The sequence below is a fragment of the Epinephelus moara genome, chromosome 19, assembly GCF_006386435.1.
Source record: "Epinephelus moara isolate mb chromosome 19, YSFRI_EMoa_1.0, whole genome shotgun sequence".
Taxonomy (NCBI): Eukaryota; Metazoa; Chordata; class Actinopteri; order Perciformes; family Serranidae; genus Epinephelus; species Epinephelus moara.
This window is the reverse complement of record NC_065524.1, coordinates 25,730,598-25,752,938: the sequence shown is the minus strand read 5'-3', so window position 1 is coordinate 25,752,938 and position 22,341 is coordinate 25,730,598. Positions and strand designations below refer to the sequence as shown.

At 42.1% G+C, this 22,341-nt stretch overlaps 1 protein-coding gene across 1 annotated transcript in view; it reads right to left on the bottom strand.

The window, feature by feature from the left end:
- adam12b (ADAM metallopeptidase domain 12b) overlaps positions 1–22,341 on the bottom strand; it is a 137,310-nt gene that overhangs the window by 19,931 nt on the left and 95,038 nt on the right. Inside the window, exons 12-19 of the mRNA XM_050070451.1 lie at positions 18,761–18,938; positions 12,755–12,844; positions 10,195–10,390; positions 9,966–10,074; positions 9,282–9,480; positions 4,457–4,534; positions 2,438–2,546; positions 1,958–2,096 (exon numbers count right to left, since the gene is read on the bottom strand). Coding sequence (XP_049926408.1) covers positions 1,958–2,096; positions 2,438–2,546; positions 4,457–4,534; positions 9,282–9,480; positions 9,966–10,074; positions 10,195–10,390; positions 12,755–12,844; positions 18,761–18,938 — 1,098 coding nt within the window. The remainder of the gene's footprint in view (positions 1–1,957; positions 2,097–2,437; positions 2,547–4,456; positions 4,535–9,281; positions 9,481–9,965; positions 10,075–10,194; positions 10,391–12,754; positions 12,845–18,760; positions 18,939–22,341) is intronic.

Sequence of the window (22,341 nt, the reverse complement as noted above, 5' to 3'; positions counted from 1 at the left end):
ACTATCAGCGTTTACATAGGTTACTTAATGGCTTTGCAATCTTGGCAATAAGCTTCTGCCACCGGGGACGAATTTTCGCGGAAAAAATCTGCTTTACGACAGGAAATGCGTCATGTATTGCCAAACTGGTCGGTCAGCCAATCAGAGACTGGAGCTGGTCCTTATGAGGAACTGGCCAGGGCATGAGATAGTTGAGTCAGGAGCACAATGGCAGATGGACAAAGTTTGGAGATAAGTGAAAAACGGCCTCCCAAAAGAAAACGAGCTAATCTGTCTGAGGAGGCGAGGATGCACAAAACGGAGAGTGATAAAAGAAGAGGAAAAACAAGAGTAAACCTCAGTCAGGTGTTCAAGAGATGGAGGGAGCTCCGTGACCAAAGAGGCTTCAACACCGGTGTCCTGCTAGCTTTCTTTCTAATGGATCAGTAAGTAACACGGCTAAATGTTAGCTAGCCGAGAGAGGACTGTACTGTACTGGCTGCTAGTTAATTCCTAGCTGGCCAGCATCGCAAATCACCGCAACCAGGGACCAGGTAGCGAGTGTTGGTCGGGAGTTATTTTTCAACAGTCACCGGCTCACTATACATTATCCCTTACGTGTCTACTGTTGTTTGAACTGATACTGTGCATATTGGTATCATTTACTGTGAGCTGTTTGTACTGGTGCTGTGCATTCTGATATAATTATTTGCATTACTATTTATTTTTTTCTTCAGATAAATCTGATAATTGTTGCTCAGTCTCTTTATTCATTTATTTAGTAGAGTGTCCACACACCTTCTCATTCTACATATACATAGAGTGGTGGCTTTACAGCCTACATTTTATTGATTATCTCTGATCCCCACGGTCAATTTGGTCTTTGCGACAGTGCGAGCAACACTGCTGACGCTAGGTGGCGCCAAGCTAAAAAAAAATAAAAAATCCTATCTGTTGCCTCTTTAAATCGTGCGGGGATAATACCAAATGTAATAATGCTATAATGTCAGAAATAAAATGATCACAGTACTAAGAAAGGGGAAAAATGCAACAGTGCAGCAGTGATGACTTGAGTCTGTCTCAACCTTCCATCGGCAGAGCGATCACACTAACAATGACAACACTTTCACAGTTCCACTGGGTGTTTCCACTGGGTGTTTCCACTGGGTGTTGCAGGCTCACAAAAGGACAACCAATCACACCTGTTAAAATAATGCGTCATCCCTAGCAACAGGGTCAACCACACCCCCTCAGTAAGGTAGAAGTCTCTGTCCCTTCCTTACTCAGAGTTGCTCTGAGAACTTTCCTAAATCACTCCTAAGTTAGGACTCCTTACTAAAAATGTATAGCTTAATTAGGAGCTCTCTGTTCTCAGAATGTTTGTGAATACGACCCCAGATGTTTAGGGGGGTTTTAGCAAGAGCAGAGGTCTCCAATTTTAATTAATTTAACCTTTATTGAACCAGGAAGGGTCCCATTGAGTTACAGTAACTCTTCTTCCAGGGAGTCCTGGCCAAGACATGAGTAAAAACACTGAATGGCACAGTTTTGCTTTAAGAAAAATCCGTGTCTGTCTGACACTTATTGTCGTGGAGGGGCTGCCAACTATGGTAGCTGACGTGAAAACTTGAATGGCCCTATTTACAGCCAGTGTTTGGTTTGCCTCTTCTGGGCTACTGTAGAAACATGACGGTGCAACATGGCAGACTCCATGGAAGAGGACCCGCTCCCTTTGCAGATAAAAACGGCTGATTCTAAGGTAACGAAGGCACGACGATTCTTATTTCAGGTGATTACACGCTCAAGGAAACATACTTATATTTAATTACGTTTCTGCGAATTCATCCCCCTAAACCCTACACACTGGACCTTTAACTTGTGGTCCAGTAATCTAAATTTCTACATTTCCAGCCTCATGACATGAGACTGAGCCACAATCAAACTGGCTCTGTGTGTGTTTCGTGAAGAGAAATGTCACCTGAGTTTCTCCAGCGTGCTCTTCTTATTGGTGAAGAGGAGGCGCAGCAGAGTCTTCCTCTTCAGAAATATGATGACGGTGGTTACCAGGAGGCTGACCAGGGTAACCAGGATTGCCACAGTAATGACCACACTGTCGGCTGATGCCATATATGACAACACGCACATTAATACACACACACGCACATCTACAGCACAGAATGACAGGACATGACGCAAAGACCGTTACAGCTAGGCCACGGTCAGCAGCACACTTTGTGATTCACATTTATCTGTTCTTCACTCTGAGGACTAAAATTCATTTTCTCCCTCTGTTAAAGCTGCAGACTGCACACAGTGTAATGTATTGCTGTGTGGAGGGGGAGTTGTGTTGTTCTAGGAAAGTTACACTCCAGTCCAAACCACACATCAATCCAGCACTGACTCTGCAAGAAGGAGATGTCTAGATGAGTGAGGATAGATATTAAATTGTCCACCCTACCTGCCAGTCTCATTGGCCCGCTGTCGATGCTCCCACCAAAGCCCGCTTTCTCACAGAGCGGAGGGGCCCAGTGTGCTTCACAGTGGCAGTTCTTCTTATTGTTGCACACCTGCAAACAAAGCAGTTCTACTGTAAATTACATGCAATATTGATACTCCTCTTCTCCTGCATAAAACAGTATCAAAAGGCATTTGTATTCCCACCAGCTAGACTCCACATATAAATGATCTATGGGCCTGTTCACAAATAACAAGATGAAAACTCAATTGGTTTATTTTTCACAAATAAACCACTCTGATGCAGTTAGACTAAGTGGCTTCACTTGTGTGTGTGTGTGTGTGTGTGTGTGTACTGAGAGTAGTAATAGATAAAACATGTGCAAGGGAGAGTCCATCCTGTAAAGCCTCAGGTTTCCAGTGCTGAAGTTTGATCCAGGAGGATTCCCTGGCGAGGTAACACGGTCCAGCTGTCAGTTGGAGGGAGGGAGGTGCACAGGGAGTTGTGCAGCTGTGGGGGATTTACATTTAGCACAGACGTGCAGTCAAGTGCCTTCCCTGCCTCCAGGCCACGGACACTCCTTCACACCGGGTTGACGGGGTTAAGAGGCACTTGGGGGGGGGGGGGGGCTCGGAGGGAGGTATGACTTTAGGTGTGTGTGAGGGGAAAACACCAACACTTAATGTGAAATGCTAGCAGGCACTTAATTCCTCAAAATCCTGTTGAGCTGAGGATGCATACAAAAAACAATTATACGAGGCAGATTATATCCAAAATGCTAATTTGTAAAAGTAATTTCTGAGGGTATCTCGTATATTTGAAATGGTAATAAGATGGAACTGCAGTCAGTCACTGAATACTGTATGAGATGCTCACTCTGTCTCCGTCTTCAGTTTCTCACGTCATCATATCTGATATGTCAGACAAGATGACACTTCGCATTTAGATGTATTTATTTGTCGAAGGTGTCTATGGATATAAGGTATGGAAAAGCAACAAATATAGACACCACTGTACCTACAGTCAATACATGCCCAGCAAGATAAAGTGAGTTGACTTGCAGGCAAACAGGATTCTTTAAACCCCCACAATAAATTCAGATAATCACTACTTTTCCAGTCAGGTCTCGTACTGCGCGAGGTGTTTGAGAAAATGGCAGACAAATTGATTTGGCAGATATTTCTGCAGGGGCGAAGATGCAGCTCAAGTCCACACTCTTAATGGGAAACCATTTCTCTATACCTCAATTCTCTTGCAAAGCACTTTCTATGTGATTATTTTTATTGCAGTGAGTCAATCAACTCGCAGCTTTGTTGCTGAGCATAAAAATGTTTTATTTTATTTTTATTTTTTTATTGATGGACTAATTTGGTTCAGGGGTCATTTACGAGATAATAAGAAAAAGTTTAAGATACAAGATGCAATTTTGAGGATCACAGGTTTGGTTTTCTCATTACAAATAATCTCTGCACCGTAAATTGCCATAACTGACGATGAGGGTTGGAGGTTACTGTAAGCTAAACTAGCCCCAGGTGAGCCTTTGATTCCAAAACCCAAACAACAAAATAAATAAAACATAAAAGCACCCGTGCGGAATTATTGATAAGAAACACTAAGAGAGAAAGGTGATCATTTCTTGGCAGGAAGTGTTACTTTCCTACAGCTGTGGTCTCTCCCTGCAGAGCTGCACTGTATCTTCTCACCGTGCAGCCACAAGATGATGGACAACACCTTAAGTAGGCTATAAATGATGCTGTTAAATGGGATTGATTTAACCTCAGTGGGACAATGAAGATTGATTGTACAGAATAGGAGCATCTGCCATAACTCACAGGCTGCACTGTAAATACACTGCTCTGCCACTGTGTGCAATTACAGGGCTGTAAGTCTTAATTCTGATCAGTCGGTCAAAAAGTGACTAAATAGATAAATACAGGGTCCTCACAGAGACGCTGCTCTGTTTTACAGGCTACAGTGTATAATCTAACACTAATATTGAGCTGCTAGGTACTTTGCACTCACCCCACGTCCATTGCACTTCCCAGAGCACTCATGCACACCAAAGACACTGACATTCTGGCACTGGCGATTCAGGCACACCTATAAAGAGGGAAGCATCATTAGGCATTTTTCAAGAAGTACAGAAATAAAGAGCCAAAGAAGATGAAGACAAAGACCAAGAAAAAGTGTCTACAGTTGGATCATATCGGTCTTGGATGTGCACTGGTTAAGCAGCAGGTGCATGACTGATGCCTGCTGCATGTAAATGTTGCACATCTCCTCAGAGGAAAGACTACATTTGCAGGTTGTCTGTTTTTGTGTATAATCAAAAATAGCAATTTTGACTGAAAAAATGACAGTCTTTAACCACTGCCTATTTGGTTCATCTTAGTTTTTACTGTTTGATGAAGTCATTTAATATCCCATTGATTTGAACTTTGTTTTTGTAAAGGCCTGTTTATTTGGGAAATGCTTGTTTGGGGATTCTTGTTTTCATTTTTTAAATGCGACAGTCACGGCAATCAGTTCATGACGTCATTCGGCAACTCTCCGCACATCCTGCAAATCAATCAACTCTTAAACCAACCTAAGCACCCTAGATCATGAAACAGTGAGTCAAATTAAACCAAAGACAGTTAGTTTATCATATCTCCCGTTATGGCACCTGAGGGCGGCTATTTTTGAACTTATTTGGAAGCCGCAATATTACCCATACTATCACAGATGCTGGCTTTGAGCTTTGCACTCTTAACCCGGAAGACACGACGTCCATAATTTCCAAAAACAATTTGAAATGTGGACTCGTCAGACCACAGGAAAACTCCTCCACTTTGTGTCAGTCCAGCTCAGATTAGCTCGAGCACAGAGAAGTTAGGAGTGTTTCTGGATGTTGATATATGGCTTTCACTTTGCATGAAAGAGCCCTAACTTGCATTTGTCGATGCAGTGACGAACTGTGTTTACTGACGGTGCTTTGCCAAAGTGTTCCTAAACCCATGTAGTCATATCCTCTATACAGTCGTGTGTGTTTTTAATGCAGTGCTGTCTGAGGTATCAAAGGTCAAGGGCATTCAGTGTTGGTGTTCAACCTTACCCCTTACGTGCAGACATTTCTTACATTTTTTAAAGTCTGCAATTGTGTATTAAGAAAGGTTGTTCTTAAACTGTTGGACTATTTTTTCTCCATGCAGTTTTTCACAAAGTGGTGAACCTCACCCTGTCCTTGCTTGTGAACAACTGAGCATTTTGAGGATGAACCTTTCACCTGTGGAATGTTTCAAACAAGGCTTTTTTGAGCATTCCACAACTTTGCCAGTTTGACTTGCCCCTGTCCAAACTTTTCTGGAATGTGTTGCATGATGAGTGCATATTTACAAAAATAAAAACATAAAAATAAATAAATAATAAAGATTATCATTTTGAACATTAAATATTTTGCACCATATTCAATTGAATATAGGTCACAAACCATTTGCCAAATATTGCTTTATGTCATTTATGTTGTACACAGCGTCCCAACTTTTTTGGAATTTGGGTCATATAACCACAATTGCAATATGGCCAAGTGCAATATCCAAATCAAATGAGCTACAATCTTTTGATCAAGTAAAATGTGTCACAACATACCATTAAAAATGAAGCATTTTTGTGCTCCAGAGATGTAAGTGATATTCTAGAGATGTAAGGGAACATCCTTGTTTGGTACTGACCCCAGCAAAAATAACAGCATCCTCATTTTTATATTTTTGTCAGTGAAATCAAAAGGCAAAAACTACACTTCCCAATGAAATCACAACTCATATTGCAATCACAATATCTTTCACAGTAATCCGATTTTTTTTTACATATTGTGCAGCCCCAACACTGAGTCAGCTGTACCACACACATCACACCCCTTAATGCACTTCATATGGCAAAGATGCAAAAAAGGCACAATATGCTGTACATCCCCTAAAAACAAACACAACATCAGACTGGTAAAAGCCATCTGTTGCTTTTTTGTAGAAAATACGGCCTGCATTAGGCAAAGCCTTTTCGAACTCTCATCTTCCTCAGATTGCCACTGTTGTGTGCTGCCAACTTAGCGCCCTGATTTGGCATGGAAAATAGGAAACCTTTCTGAGGAGAACAAAGGCCCGTGACAAAGACCCACCTTCAGGCCAGCAACATTTCCAGATAATGTGTGGAGCTCACTCACATTTTGCCAGGAGACAAGCTAACCTGGCAGACGGCCATTCTGCACACAAAGCTCAAAGGCCTTTTAGCTCCAAGGGCACGTCCCTAGAGGTAGCTGAAAAAGATTACGAGGACTTGTAGGACTGCGAGGCACCACGGTTTGGTTCCACAGCCTAAAGCTGGACCCGTCAGACAGCATATCATACGGAACGAGTTCTTCTCTAACATGACCCGGCCCTCACACATTCAGACAAATTTCAACCACGTAGGCAGAGCTCTGGCCTTTCCCAAGCTAAACCCACAGCTGCGAGGGGTTTGGCACATGCAATCTTCCAGTTGTGAGATCTACTGAAGAGACTCCATGGGTATCTGTAAAGGTGCAAGTATGGCCTGACCAGGTCTGGGCGATGTGTCAAATCTTGTGTAATATTTTTTGTGTGTTACAGGAAATGGGGAGAAACAACAATGTCTTGCACAAGTTGATATTTTTAACATTTCGAAGAGGGAGAACCAGGAGGGCTGCTGCACGGAGGACTCCTCAGGCACAGAGTATTAACCCTACCTGCGCAAAGTTTATGCACCTGAACAACATTTCACCTGGCACCATAAAGAGAGTATACAGGCCAGTGAACACTGCAAATAAGGGAAATTACATTACTGGACCGATAAGCTAACTTCCTGTAAGTCTGTACTGGTGCTACAGAGTTGCTTCAAAAACTAATGTTTATCTGTTTACTCACTGATATACAGCAGAAAAGGAAGCTGGTGACACTGACCATATAAGCCCCACATCAGATGCTCTCACAGCCAGTTTGCCAAAAATGTGGGACTGAGAACAGAATTTCATTTGCAGAGACAATTAAGGAGTCAAGTGCTCCTGCCCAAAGCTCCTGTTCTGCTCTTTCTTGGCAGTAAAGGTCCTGATGTCACTGGTGTGGTGAGAGAGGGTTTGAGGGCAGCATATGGAGGGAGAAAAGTTCAGAGGCACAGCTAATTAAATAACTGGTTACCATAAGGGTCTTCCCGGCCCTTAACATGATGTGTATATATGGATCACTGGAGTCACTCGGGAGTTAACTTTATTAGCCCGTTTCTTTAGGAAGGGCAGCTTCTCTGTCTGTCTCTGCCTCACCCCGTACTGCAGTACTCTTAGCTCAGCACTCAGAGGAATACTTCAGTAGGCTCATACAGCTGTCAGCCGTTTGGGGTCTCTAGAGGACAGATAATATAGCTGCGTGCTGTGGTTATGGAGCAATAAACAATAAGCTAACAGCTACTTCAAAAGCTATAAAAAAGTGCATATACATTGACATTGTAAACAATAATAACACAACAGAGATGGAAGCTGGATGGTCTGTATATACTTGGTCACACGTGATTTGTCTTGCTTTGATCTGAATCAGGGACTAATTTTATTACAAAGTTGCATAATTGCCTAGAGTTGGTTCATGTTCTCACGGCAGCATTTACAAGCGGACCAGATCAAATGCCTTGTGTGAGAAAGCTGCTCTTGATTGGTCAGAATTTCCATGCGGGAAAAATCCAGGAAGTTAACAAAACATTGAAGAAGAGTACACTTGCAAGATAAATGTGACCCCTTCTAATNACCACAAACGAACCGCACCAGAGTTCGTTTGTAACCGGACTGAGACCACCTCTTCAAGAAGGTCTCGGTCTGGTTGTTTTGGTGCACACCTGAGTGTGATTGCTGTGTTCACACCTGCCCAAACAAACTGCACTTTGGGGGCAAACGAACTGGAGTTCATTTGAACTGAACCAAACTGGGCAGGTGTGAAAGCACCCTTAATAGTGTTTAGTATTGTTGAATCACAAGTCCTCACCATTGTTTGCTCTACTTAACAAAAATTATACACAACCTCTATACGTGTACAGATATTTTAGAAAAACTTATATTTTCCTTGTATACACACAAAGGAATTTTAGGATACTAAAACAATGCTTTTTGAAAATGCCATCCAAATGTGGAGAGTTCTCAAAACTGAGCATTTGGGGAAAGATGACATCATCTCCTCAATTTGCACATCCCCATTATTGCTTTGTGTAATGAGCGTCCACCAGACACAATAACAACAATGGTAGACTACTGGTTTGTTAATGTTTTGCAAGCACTGCTTGGTCTAATGACTTCTTTACACTTAAACTTCAACAACTTCACGCATGAACGGAGGCGTCTGCTGCGTCCAATGTTTTTTGGTCCACCTCAGCGTCTGCGGTTAAAAGTCTGATGAAACAATGTTTTTGGATCAGATCCAGGCGAACCAGCAGATGGCGGGACAATTCTGAGAATGGGATTGTTGTCGATAAGGAGTAGAAGGAAAACGTTTGCATGTCCAGAGTATTACTTGTATCTTTTAGTGAGTTATTTTGGCCTTACATTGAAGGGGAATCAACAGTGATGACATCCAGGAGGTGTTTTGAAAGGTGTAGCCTGTACACTTTACTACCTTTTGAGACAGGGAAAGCCAACGCTGGCGAGCATTTGGAGTATTTTTGCATTCTAGTGTGGACACAGCTATTTTGTATAATGAATAATTTGATGATTTTTTTCCCCCTATACAGAGCAGGACAAATCAAGTTTTCAAAAATATCTGTATATGTGCAGGCAGGGCCTAAAATGTCACTAAAAATAAATCACTAACTGATCACTCACCATGCCGTCTCCACACTTCGTACCAGCCAGAACCAGCCCAGGATCAGGCATGTCATCGCCCAGATAAACATGCGTTCCTCGACACAGAATACGTCCTCCTTCCTGTAGCGGGATGTTGGTTTCAATGGAAACGGCGTTTGTTCCAATCACTGGCCGGTTGGCTCCTCCCTGGCACTGAATTTTACCACACTTTGCATCCCTACATGCAACACACACACAAATAGAGACACACGTGCACACAGACGTTGGAAGACTCATAGTAAAACGATCAATAAAGCTTTGAACATAAAGGCCTGTCAATCAGAGACAGAGATAAGTAACTGTAGAGACAGATGAAAGACTGCTGAGGAGAGCTGCAGTGCTTCAGTCCTCCGGTCATTAAAGCAATTACATCAATTAACAAAGAGCTTGATTACAGAATTCACCCAAAGGGAGAAGATCTTTAGAACAATTAGCTTACAAGAATAGCATGAAATGATTCATGAATACTTTCCTAGACAGTAATTAGCTGCTATCTTCCTCAAATTACATTCTTTCACCCATGTAAACTTTTGTTTGAAGATCACATGTCAGATTCCACAGCGTAATGAAGATTGCTAATGACACCACTTAAGCTAATCAGTTGTGTTTTGCACAGTAATTTCTCTGCACCTCTACCACATCACTGCAGCTGCAGCGTCTTACCTCGCATCACATTTGGCAAAGGAGCCTTTGGAGTCCTTCCCGCAATTCCCGTAAGGGTCCCCTGCAGAGTTGACTCGCTCGAAGCATATCCCAGGGGCAGGCTTGGCTCCTGCACACAAAGAAAAACAAGCAAAATACAAAATGTAATCACCATAATGAAGTGAAAGATTCCCCGTATGAAAGTGAGGATGATGTACACCGTCAAACTTATCAGGAGCCATTGATTTACCTGGTCCCCACAGAGTGATGCATTGCTGCTCGTGAGTCTGGCAGATGCCGTTGTAGCAGTAGCCTTCAACGCTGTGGCAGGCGTGTCCATCATGCAGATAAACGTTGGCTGGGCAGTGAGGGTTGGCACCAGTACAGAACTCTGGCAGGTCACAGGAGTTACTGGACTCTCGACACAGGGTGCCAGCGGGTTTCAGCTGTAGACACATGACATGATACGCTATAGTAAACCCTTTCAGACAATGAATCTGGAGAATTGCTGACTCCATCTATCTGTCAAGGACAATCCTTTTTGATAAATGCTCTGTTATGTCTTTATTTAAACGTGGAGGCACTGACAGTGATAAATGAGAAACAAGACCATAAAGTCTACAGCCATGCTCACAACAAAAATGCTAATTTGCTTATGCTAAGCAGGTATAATGTACCCTGTAGCATGTTTAGCATGTTAGCATGATAACATTAACATCACCTCGCAGTTCATTTTCCATTTCTAGGGGGCGCTATCAGCAGCCACAAAATGCCTCTGAATGTAGTTGGATAGACCTACAACCAATCAGAGCATGAAACGTGTGACACAGTGCTGAGCGTCATATGCAAGTTGGGGCTGTACTTGGTCCATTTCCAAGCAGGAAAAACATGTGGGCCTGGTCACAAACATTCTCAAATTACAGCTAGACAGTACCCTAAAACATGTTTCTGAAAACATCTGTGGGGAATAGGCAATGCAGTGACAGAATTTACATTCAAGTTTGACAGTTGGAAGTTTCGTGAGGTTTTTTGCGCTGGACAAAACAGACTGGAGGCAATCACAACCAATCAGAGCAGCAATACGTGCAGATTTGCAAATCTGGACCGGTGACGCTCCTCTGCCAATGATCGTAACTAGAGATGTACCGATACCACTTTTTCCTTCCCTATACGGATTCCGATTCCGATCCCTGAATCTTAGGTATCTGCCGATACCGAGTACCGATCCAGCGTGTAAAATAAAAATGGATGGGATATGAATTGTTCTATGTCTCAACTCCTAAAACTCTATGTAAAATATTAAGAAATAAATACATAATAGGAGAATGAATGCCATAAAACTTTTTTTTAATTATTATTATCCAGTGTTGACATAGAGACACAGGTTAAAGTGCAGCCACACAATTTGGTAAAAAAGACATTTTAAAGGCTACAGTAGAATGCTTTTTAAACTCTGCTCCGTTTCTGTTTCGTTTGCCTGTAGCGTGCGTATGTGTAATGACGTGAGGCATTACGTGGTATTGGATTGGTCATAGGCTGTACTCGCCGATACCCAATATTGCATTTTAGGCAATATTGGAGGCATTTCCGATACTGGTATCGGTACAACTCTAATTGTAACCCCGCCCACATTGGATGAACAGTTGTTGATTGGCCCGGCCTGGAAATCTATCTGAACGGAAGAGGGATCGGACGCATCTGCCTGAGCAAATGAAACATGAGCTTGCAGAGCGGTCTGGTCGCCAGGCTAAATAGCATTTGCTAATTAGCACTAAACACAACGTACAGCTGACGCTAATGGGATTTTGGTCATGAACCAAAGTATTGGACAAATTATAATTTTGACCTGATGATTGTGCTAGATATAAAGTTAGAAAATCACCAACATTATTTGTGATGATTATTTTGTGGTTATTTTCTCTTGTTTGTGCATAACAAACAAGCTCTAAAGAAGCAGACACATATTTGACAGATTCTCAACCTCATCCTGGTCTGGCCTTTATGTTAATTCAGACTTGAACCGTGTTGGACTTGTTATGGAAACATTACTGGATCTGACTCGGTAAGACCGCCATCATGCCTTTAACTGAAAAGTGACTGGAGGGATTATTTAAATATGAGAATAAAATAACCATTTTCATGCCCAAAACGAGCTGTACACACCAAAAGCACCTTCAACACGGGGCTCTAGCTTACATAAAACATTGAAAAATACTGATGTCTCATGCCATGAGGTCAAACACGCTTTTGTGTGAAGCACAGGGACGGACTAATTTGAGTTAAAATGGAGGTCTTTGCAGAAACATGTTTCAGGACACAGTGAGTGTTTAATCATCTTCAACAAATGTTCCTTTTCAAAAAGAGAACACACATCTTAGATACTTAGAAAAAAGATTTTCATGTCAAAGCAGAATCCACTAATAGCTCGGTGAAAGTGAATTTCATGCAATCCAACTTGAGACCTTGTCCATAATTGAAATCGGCCTATTGAGGTAAAATATACAAAGTTGTAATGAACTGACCTGAGTTATCAAATTATACACGAGGGCACACTATTATGAGTCCCTTAATAACCTACCAGAGAGAATTAACAGCATTTCAGAAAGTTTAAGGTCTTGCACTTGAGTTTCGAAATGAAAAATGTTCACCTCTGCAGAGCAAGTCTTTTTGTCATGTTCAGAGAAGCAGAGAAAATATTTTTAGATCTTTTTAGCTATGTGAATGACAGAAGGCCATTTCAGATGGAAAAAGACATCTGAAGTGGAAGGAGAATGTGAAAGACAGACTCGGGCCCACATTAAAAGTCTTACCCTGCAGTCTTCACAGCACTGTCCGTGGGCACACACAGCGTCTCCTTTGAGGGTGCATGTGGTGGCGTTGCAGCATGGGTTCATACATTCCTGGGAAAAAAACAAAATAGTTAACAACATGTGGACCTGATCATCTCTCTTGAGTTACTCTCTCAGCTGGTCCCTGTCAGATCAAGACTTCCAGGTCAGGGGAGTGCACTTCCTGTGCGGGAATTCCCATCTTACTTACCCTGACCTGGAGACCTTTGAGTGGAGACCAATAACTGAAGCTCATATGTTCTGGATTTGGGAATTCTGGAGACTTCTGAACATTAAGAGGAGTGTGTTTAATGCGATGAAGCAGAGGAGCAAGAGATAAAAATCCAGTGCAGCAGTTGGAAGGGTGTATGTTTAACACCCTCGACTCTGATTTCATGTAGATAGTGGAAAGACGTGGCAGAGCTGACTATTAGGGTATCGTGGACAGCAGCTGGAGTGGGATTTGAAAGCCCTTAAGAGGCGAAGATTGTAGCCACTTCACCACATTGACAAGATCAGCTGGCTGCTGGCAGAAACCGACAACAAGAGAGCGGATACATAAGGAGAAGTCGAAAGGGGAGTAGTGCTGTAAAAGACTTCAGGGAGGGTGTTGCAATGTTTATCTTTCATTGGATGCCAAAACACATCAGCTTTGTTTTCCAAGTAGTGTCACGCATCGCACTATCACGCAGAAAACAACTCCCACTATCATTTATCTTCTCTCAACGTGGCTGTTGCGCTCATGGGGCTCTAAGGTAATGATAAGATGTGTTGAAGGCTGGGACCTGGAGGCGGCTGGCTTGTTGGACGTCTAATTTTCAGTTGATGTGTTTTGTTTTGTTTTTTTGTATTTTTTTTTATGAGTCTGGCTGTTTACCTCTTGGTCCTGATGTAAGATTATTGTTTAGAGAGGGGAGAAAAGGTTTGCTTTTATCTCTGGGTCTGAGTGGGCCGGCAGATAAAACAAGCAGGCCCTTTGTGGTGACATCACAGAGGTTATGGAGGGGCACGCTGGTAAATGTAAATCTTACAGTTGGTTTGTTGGTGGTCAAACACAATGACTCTACTGAAATCCTAACTACAGTAGTCTGTAAATGATGGAGTGCATAGTCATAACACCACTTAGCTAAATAATCAAACATAATGTTGAGTCAGTTTAAAGAGGTAGTTCAGCAAAAGTACAAAAACTTTAACGCTCACTCAAAAATCAAAGTCTTTTATCAGAAACAAAGCTCAGGTTAATCCTGATTAGGGATGGACTCTGATAGCTGGTTCCATTTTGGATACGGCTCTCAGCTGACAAAACACCCAGATTTGTTAAAGTTATACTATGCCAGACTTACAAAAACAAATTAATAAATAAAGAAATCCCTCTCAATCATCCCTTATGACCCACTAGCAGTGTGAGATGGTGTCTGTATCTCCAAAGAACCTGTCCTCTGCTTGTATTTTCTTACTTTCTTTGTATTCTGCTTTGTTCAGGATGTCTCTGAGTATCAACCTTTGGGTGTGTAGTCCGTAGCCAATAGCAGCACAAGATTGGGACGCTTTAAAAACGTAGCGACCAGTTCCCCATTTTGACAGTCATGGGCTGGCTCGGCTTGGCTTGGTTTGGGCCGTCAGCCCAGCACAGCAGGGATTTGCATTTCCATCACAACGGGGCTACCCACTTGAAGGCAGGGTTTTCCTTGCCTATCGAAGACAAAGGCGGGCCGCCTGGGTGATTTTGGCCGCCGCCTTGGTAAAAGCGTGTGTGTGTGCATGGGGGGCGTTCAGATGTAGCGTCTTTTGCGCGCACAAACCCATTACTTTCAATGTAGACGTATCATGCTTGCTCACAACCCAAAGCGACGCCATAGCAGCACGCATTCGGTGCGACGCGCTTGTTTTTTTGTCTGGCTGTGTCTCTCCTACTGTTTCCCACGGAGCTCTGCCCCGTTTGAAAGGCGAAGGAAGCCCGTATGTGGAAAGACGTCGCCTCCGAGATGTAGAATGTGTATTATAGAAGAGAAAAACACATTTCAGGACCGCTGCCTTGTATCATCAGAACAGACGTTTGTGCCGTAAGAAAGCCTGGCAAGTTGCTGTTACAGTAAATGTGTTGGTTGTGACTATGTGTGGCCGTGCTGATGTTGTACTGTGAGGGGACAGCAGTTAACATTGTTTATTTGTTGTTGTTTTTTTGTTATTTGTTATTTTATGTGGGGACCGCAGATGGAAACTAGCTGTCAGCTAAATCTGGTGTTATGCATCTCTTCTTGTGATTTGAGATTAATGTTTATAACACATGGTCCCTGTTAAATAAAATTTGAAAAAAAAAAAAAAATTAAATAAAGTTAGCAGGCTCATTTTGGCTGGCGCTGACTGTCCCTTTGATCGCTTAAAATGACAAACGGCACCGACCAGGGCTGATATGACACTAAATATTGTCTTAGATTTTTGATACCATAAGTGATGTAATATTGTAGCTGTTCTGTTGCCACATTACTGATGATTATTTACCAAAAATCTGAATATTCTTTGAAAGCACCTACAGTCAACCCTGAAATGTCGTCACAACATTAATATCGAGACATTTGTTCACAAATACTGTGATAATTTATTTTCTTCATATTGCCCAGCCCTACACCGACCATATCAGCTGCAGCTAAGTAACAATAATTTAGTAATGGCTAAAATAAAACTTGTCTGTTGCTGTTATGTGCTCACAGCAAGCAGGCATCTTTACTCGTCAAGGATCACTTGTGGGGGAAAGGAAACATCACCAAGTGTGTTTTTGTAGCTCAAACAGAGTGACGACTTCTCTCAGGAGAAATGATCTTGCTGAGGCATCACCTCAATTCCAGCTAAATCTCCTGGTTAAACTTTTATGCTCATCATATCAATATTTCAAGCTTATTAACTTAATAGCTCTGCATCATGACCTCCAGTATTCTGAGTAAACAGCTCGTGAATAATAAGGTGTAAAATTCAGTAGGCAACAACTTGTTTCATTCTATCAGATGCATATTTAATCAATATTTCATATCTTCTGCTGATCTCATTTTCAGGTCTTCTCTACAGGTTGTAAATATTAATTAAGGTGTTTCTGATCTGGATCTTTGAGTTATTTATATATTTAGTTACCTGAAAGTGTTAAAAGCTAAATTTAATTACATTTGATAAGGAATTTGAGAGGATCCGATTGGCGACGCAGATAATCAGATGGGGCAGTATGAATATCTGTCTGATGAAGGGCTGAGACAATCAATTAAAAAGGTTTAAAAGATGTTTTTCAAGCAAAAATGCCAAACATTCAGTGGTTGCAGCTTCTCAAATGAGAGGATTTGCTGTTTTTCTGGTTTGTAACATCATAAATTTATGGGTCTTAGAAGTTGGTTGGGCAAACAAGCAATTTAAAGAATTGTGAAGACTATTTTTCACTAGTTTTCACTGACAAAAATTCTCCAAGAAACCCATCAACCTCAAGGGATTTTGAGTAAAGATATCTATTCATCGTCAATTCTCCACACGGCTGCCCCGGCTGTGACTGAGTGATACCTGCTTCCCACATGTGATTCTCATTCCACTTCCCAAGGCGCCCTGCAGTGTGTGCGAGCCAGAAACAAAGCGCGTGTGGGTGGATGCATGCATCAGAGCGTGCCCAGTTGTTTGGGTGGCAAAGCCAAAGAAAGCTTATTTCAGCTTCGACCCGATTACGCTTTTGTTTGTTTCCTTTGTCACACAGTTGGACAGTGGTTTGATTAATGGGCCTTCAACGAGGACATGACATCACCGTGGCAGCCTGTCAGAACGCTGCTCGGCACATGTGGGACGCTGAGAGAAGGTGTGATGTAAATAAAACACTTATATTGGAGGCCTCGGGCGATTTGCTGAGCTTTTAGGCTTGTTTTTGCACGGCAGGTTTCGATGCTTTTAAGCCGCAAACACAACGTCAGTGTCAACAGAAAGTTTTAACTTGGAGTTTGTTGTGTTTTGTTGGGAGGTCTGAGGGAGCTGTTGAGACTTTCAGTGGTTCTGGATGATTGCTTACAGGACAGTTAGTGCTGTTTTCTTTGGACGCCTGGCTTTGTAAAGGGAGTATCAAGTTACAACAGTGCACGCTCTGAGTGTTTTTCTCATGATTTGTTTCTATCTAGTCTTTCCTTACGTTTGCGTATTAATATATTGATTTGAGTGGGTGGTGCACTGTAAGTAGAGATGAGAATCTTAATAGAAACCAGACCTGTTCTTTGGACACTTTTGGGATAAGGACCACCCACTGAATTCTCCTGAATCAAATTAACTACCCTTCGCTGAATGTTGACTCACCAAAGACTTGAAATTGATTTTCTTTTGTGTTTTAACTTTTGTTTATCCAGCAAAAACATTTTCTTGTTACACAGTTTCACCATCACCTAGTTACAGAGTGCTGCCCAGTACAACCATGGTGTTTGAGACTGATCCACTCCACTGAAGCAGGTCAGGATGAAGGCCTCTGCTCTTCACAGCGCTGCCACTAACAATATTTTTCTATTGATTAATCTTTTGACAATTTTACCAAACAGTTGATTCATCTAAACGATTCATATTCCTCTAAAAAAATCAAATTGACCACTTTATGCGTTGTCATTGTATAGTGTGTTTACATATTAAAGTGCAAAACTGTAGGTGTAAACAGGCAACATATAATCAAAATAAATTAAAAAAGAAAGCTTATTATTTAGTCAGTGGTGCGAACTTACAGTGTACACAGGTTCTGCCTCCAAGGCCCCAATTATTTGTTCATTATTCAGTCATTATTACTGGGGTCAGTGTCATGTTATTCCAATGTGCATGGCCTCTGGGATAACGCCTCATGCCCAGTAAGCAACACAGCCTCTGATTCGTCAACAAACTCAACCCAATGCATCATGGGATGGACTCTTGTCCTCAGTAGGATTCAGTTAACAGCTAATGACAACAACAATAACTCCTTTTAACACAAATCAATAGATAAACAGTCACAGAAGACATTCATTGTTGGATTTATTGGTTTTATACAGACTTAACAAAAGCACTGCTGTTTCGTGCTGGATTAAGAGGCTTCTGAAAGCGATATGATCGCACCAGAGTGGAAAGCTACAACGGTGAAGTGGAGGCCATTAACCTCCTGAGACCCGAGCTTTTGTTTGGTATGCATTCTTAATTTTTCCTAGCTATTTGGGATTAGCAGGACCTGATAAGTTTAAAAAAACTAACATTGTCTTTGAACACTAAGTAGTTTTGAGAAAAAGTACGTCCTTTTATGAGGACAATGGATTTATTTTTAATAATCCCAAGTATGTAATAAAGTAGAACACTGTTTATTTCAGTGCCTGAACAAAGCGACGATGCTTCAAAGTTTTGAGTGGTCACTGTTCAGGTCTAAAACTGTTGAAAACTGTTAATTTCAATGCCTGAACATGGCTTTGCAAAAACAAAACTGCAAATAATGCAACATTTCTACAAGCAAGGTGATTTTGTTTGTTTTGTAACTCATATGAATTTTTCTTGCTCCATACTCCAATCATGGAATGTCCTTTTTGTCTGTCACACCTCGTTGTGAAATGCTGCCATGACACAATAATAAACTCCCAATGTCCTAAAACAAGTACTGCCTAATAAACAGCATCTTAGCTTGTTATGATTGTTAAAATTGGTCATATTTGTATGCAATGTCAAACTACAAATGTTTTTTTTTTTAGCATAAATAAGTTAAGTTTCAACCATGTTATTTGACCTTGGGGCATCTTACTCCTTTTAATTATACTGATCATCGATTACACACTAACACACACACATAGTCAGGACCATCAATCACTTTAAAACAAAACCAGATTCTAGACTGCAACAGAGTCGGACTCTGCTGCAGCTGCCACTTTCTAAAAAACTGTAGCGTTTGTTTAAAGTATTGATACTGACACATTGTAAGCATCAAAGTCATCGATTATGTCGACCAGTCACGGCTGCCGTAGCGCTCCACCTTACCTCTGGCTCCCCGCAGTCACACTCTTCTCCCTCCTCCACATATCCATTGCCGCACTTCTGGCCTCCATAGAGCACCTTGACCTCTGGCATATTGTCCAAACACATGCCCACACCTTTCTCCAGACTGGCAGCAAGGTCCTTCTTACTGCATGTACTGAACACTGTTGGGAATGGATACCTACAAGAAGAATGGAATATCAAGGTTGACTGAAATGAAGACAAGATTTCATGACATGAAAAATACCAGGAGATGGAAGAAATCCTGCTTTGTGTGCTTTTACTGCTCTGAAATCAAAATGGTCTGCAGTGGGTGGACTCAATCATTCCGCTGAGCCAGAACACAGACACAGCTTTCACTGAGACCTTTGTTCAATCTGCTCTTTCAAGAGGCCCTTCACACAAATTTAATGGTCTACTGACGTTGTACTGTATGAGCTCCAGTTCAATAGATTTTCAATCCTCCTCAATACATAAACGGCCCATCAAGTGTCCAGAGAAACATTTTCTCTGGCAGCTACATTTTCAAGAGGCATATCCTGGATACACCGGGACAATTTAAGCAACTGACTGGAGGGAAGAGTACGAGGAGGGGTATGTTGGATGTGGATAACTTGTGTGTGTGAGCACACGTGTGTGTATGTGGAACCTTGGTAAAATAGCAAGACCGAAACCACATCATTTCTAACACATTAATTTCACTCCCTGGTATCGCTTACCTGAAGGGCTGACTAATGTCTAATTTAGTGAGGAAAGAAATTGGATTTCGTATTGAAAACGAGAAAATGTTATGACTTTAAAGATGAAACTGTGTGATATGCCAATAACAGCTGTGAGGCCCGAGGGAATGGTCCTCCTGCTAGAGTGAGCTTCTGTGAGTCTAGGAACCAAGGACCAGAAATAAAGAGGGAAAGAGATATGGAGAGTGAAAAACAAATATAATATGTAGATAAGCAGGAAAAAGAAACTGAATATAAAGATTGGGGACAGAGACAGACCAAAACACATCCAAGGCTTAGATAAAAAGACAGAAAACCATCCATGAAGAGAAAAGGGATGGATGAAAACATGGACCAAACAAGAAAACAGCCAAAGTCTGGTTGCTTTACCAGAGTTAAGGCCAGTTTGGTGGTCAAGGGTGGCAAAGGCTGCATATTTCTGTCTGAATGTGACCCGAGCCTGACGCATTTAAGGTCTAGTTCAGACCAAAGATTCATGACAAGACAAGATGAAACAGGCAATTACATACAATGCGCTGTTCTGCAACATTCTATAAACCTGCCGGTTCTCACCAATGACACTTGATGAGATGGTGCATCATCTCTGTGCTACAGCTCTCTGTACTTGTGTTCTGATTTACAGCTTTTCAGGCTTTCTACTTAATCCGTCAATTAGAATGTGTGTGGGTGTGTAAACTAGGGCATTAACAGAAAAGTCGATTTGTCGACGTGTCGACGTCAGTGGCACAAGTCGACACCCCCCTGGAGGGGGAAGCGGACATCTGCAAGCCCTGTGCGCGCAAAGCTCAGATTTACAACTGCACGGACTCCGCTCCGCACACCAGTGACTGCTCGGCATGTATTGTTCACATCGCGGGGATTTTTCACAGACATTTTTACAGGAAACTACAACGCGGAAGTGCGCTCGACTATGAAAGCCCGAATGACTACGGACATTCCTCGCGGAGTCCACTCCGCTAATAGTACGCCCGAGTATGTTCGGGCCTGAGAGTGACAGACACACATCACATGTGTGGAGATACTTCACTTTCCTCCGCAGTGTCAATGTGATGACGTCATAAAATGCCTTTTCGACTCGACTTAGACTTTATTGACAGATAAGTCGACCTGAAAAAAATCAAAGTCGTTAATGCCCTAGTGTAAACGCATACAGCAAGCATCAGTGATCAACTGTTCGACACCAGCACACCATGAGGATGGAAACAGAGGGCTCAGCGGGGACTGAGCACCTGCTGCAGCAAGCAAACATGCCGTCTGCGGTCATTTTGTCTTGACCAGTGGACTTCACTACAAGCCGACTGGTTCTAGAAACCGGTGACATGCCTTACATTCTAAAACCAGCCGCCGGTGATTTGACCAGCTGAGTTGCGGGTGACACCATCAGCCGGCTTGAGTCAAGCTCAGACCGACCAGTTCACACCGCTGCAACTTTTCTCTGCAACGTTCTAAAACTGTTTTGTCTCGTCGCAAATCATTGTTCTGAACTGCGCTTAACATTACTGAAGCACTGAGTTTGTCCCTGTTTGCTGCTGCTGCTAACTGGAAAAGGCCAGAATGTTTCGAGCAAGTACACTCAGCTTTGGGTAACGATAGGTGATAAATTATCGTTGATATCCTCCATTGTTAATGTTGACGATAACTCTCATAAATATTTACCACCTTAAATAGCCTTTGTGTTGCATTCATGTGTTGTCACTGTAACGGAAATTTCTACATACTGTCTTATTATGCTCACGACAATGGACACCACGAGAACAGAGGTGCCTGTATGATTGTTACTGTAGCAACAGTGCACTGTAACAGATTCATCTTGTCCTTGGTCAGATCACACAAAACTGGTTCAAACCAGTATTTCTTATCAACTGCCTGGATACCTCTGTTGTGGGACCTTTACGCCCTGTCTGTAAATGTCTGACTGTTAGTTACTGTTTTCAGCTCTCACTCTACAGATACTGAAGTCTCTGTGTGACCTGACTGCTCTTCTCGAAAGAATAAACCACACAAAAGACTTTGTTTTCTTTTACAGTCTTTATTCAGCCTCCTCATAGAAGACATTCTTCTTCTATTAGATCACGTGTTCATGTCCCAGCACTGAACAAGAAGTAGCCCAAGACAGGCAGCAGGTCAGCCATAGGCCGACCCAACCCGAACATCTTTTGCAAATATTTATCTGAACCCCGCCCGACGCTTCTGGTTCTGTCAGGCTCGGGTTGGGCATCCGCACCCAAGGGGAGACACAAAATACGAAATTGAGAGGCAAAACGACCAAAAAAGGTAAAAATATGGCTAATGATTAAAAACTACAACTACCACAAATGATCAGAAAGGAAGGATATCTTGCTACTTAACCAAAACAACCACAAGAAAACAATGGTGTAAAAACTACCATAAAGAGATGATGAGAGATCTTTCAGTTTGGGTGTCTTGTGCCTATGTAGGAGAAATAGGAAGGCCTTTACATGTGTGTGTGTCCAGGGGTCTGGTGTCTCATCCATGGCTATTGGCTATTCAGAGTTATAAATGCCAGCTATTTCTTGATATTGTTTCACCTAAGAATATCTCAAGTTGTTTATCTGGCATTATTTTCATTTTACTCGATATAGATAGACCTAGACCGATCCAAACAGTGTGTCATGCAGCAGAAGTTAACAGACAGCTGTCAGTCAATCTGCAGTGTTGGGGATTCGTGTCATTCACTGCAAAGTTTGTGCTGAGGTGAGTGAGCTGAGGTAGGGAGGAACTGAAGGTAGCGTGGACATAACGAAAAGAGGGGACAATGAGTGGAAGTGAGGAGCAAAGCGGAGGTAAACCTGAAAAAGAGCTCGCACTATCCTCAAAAACAGA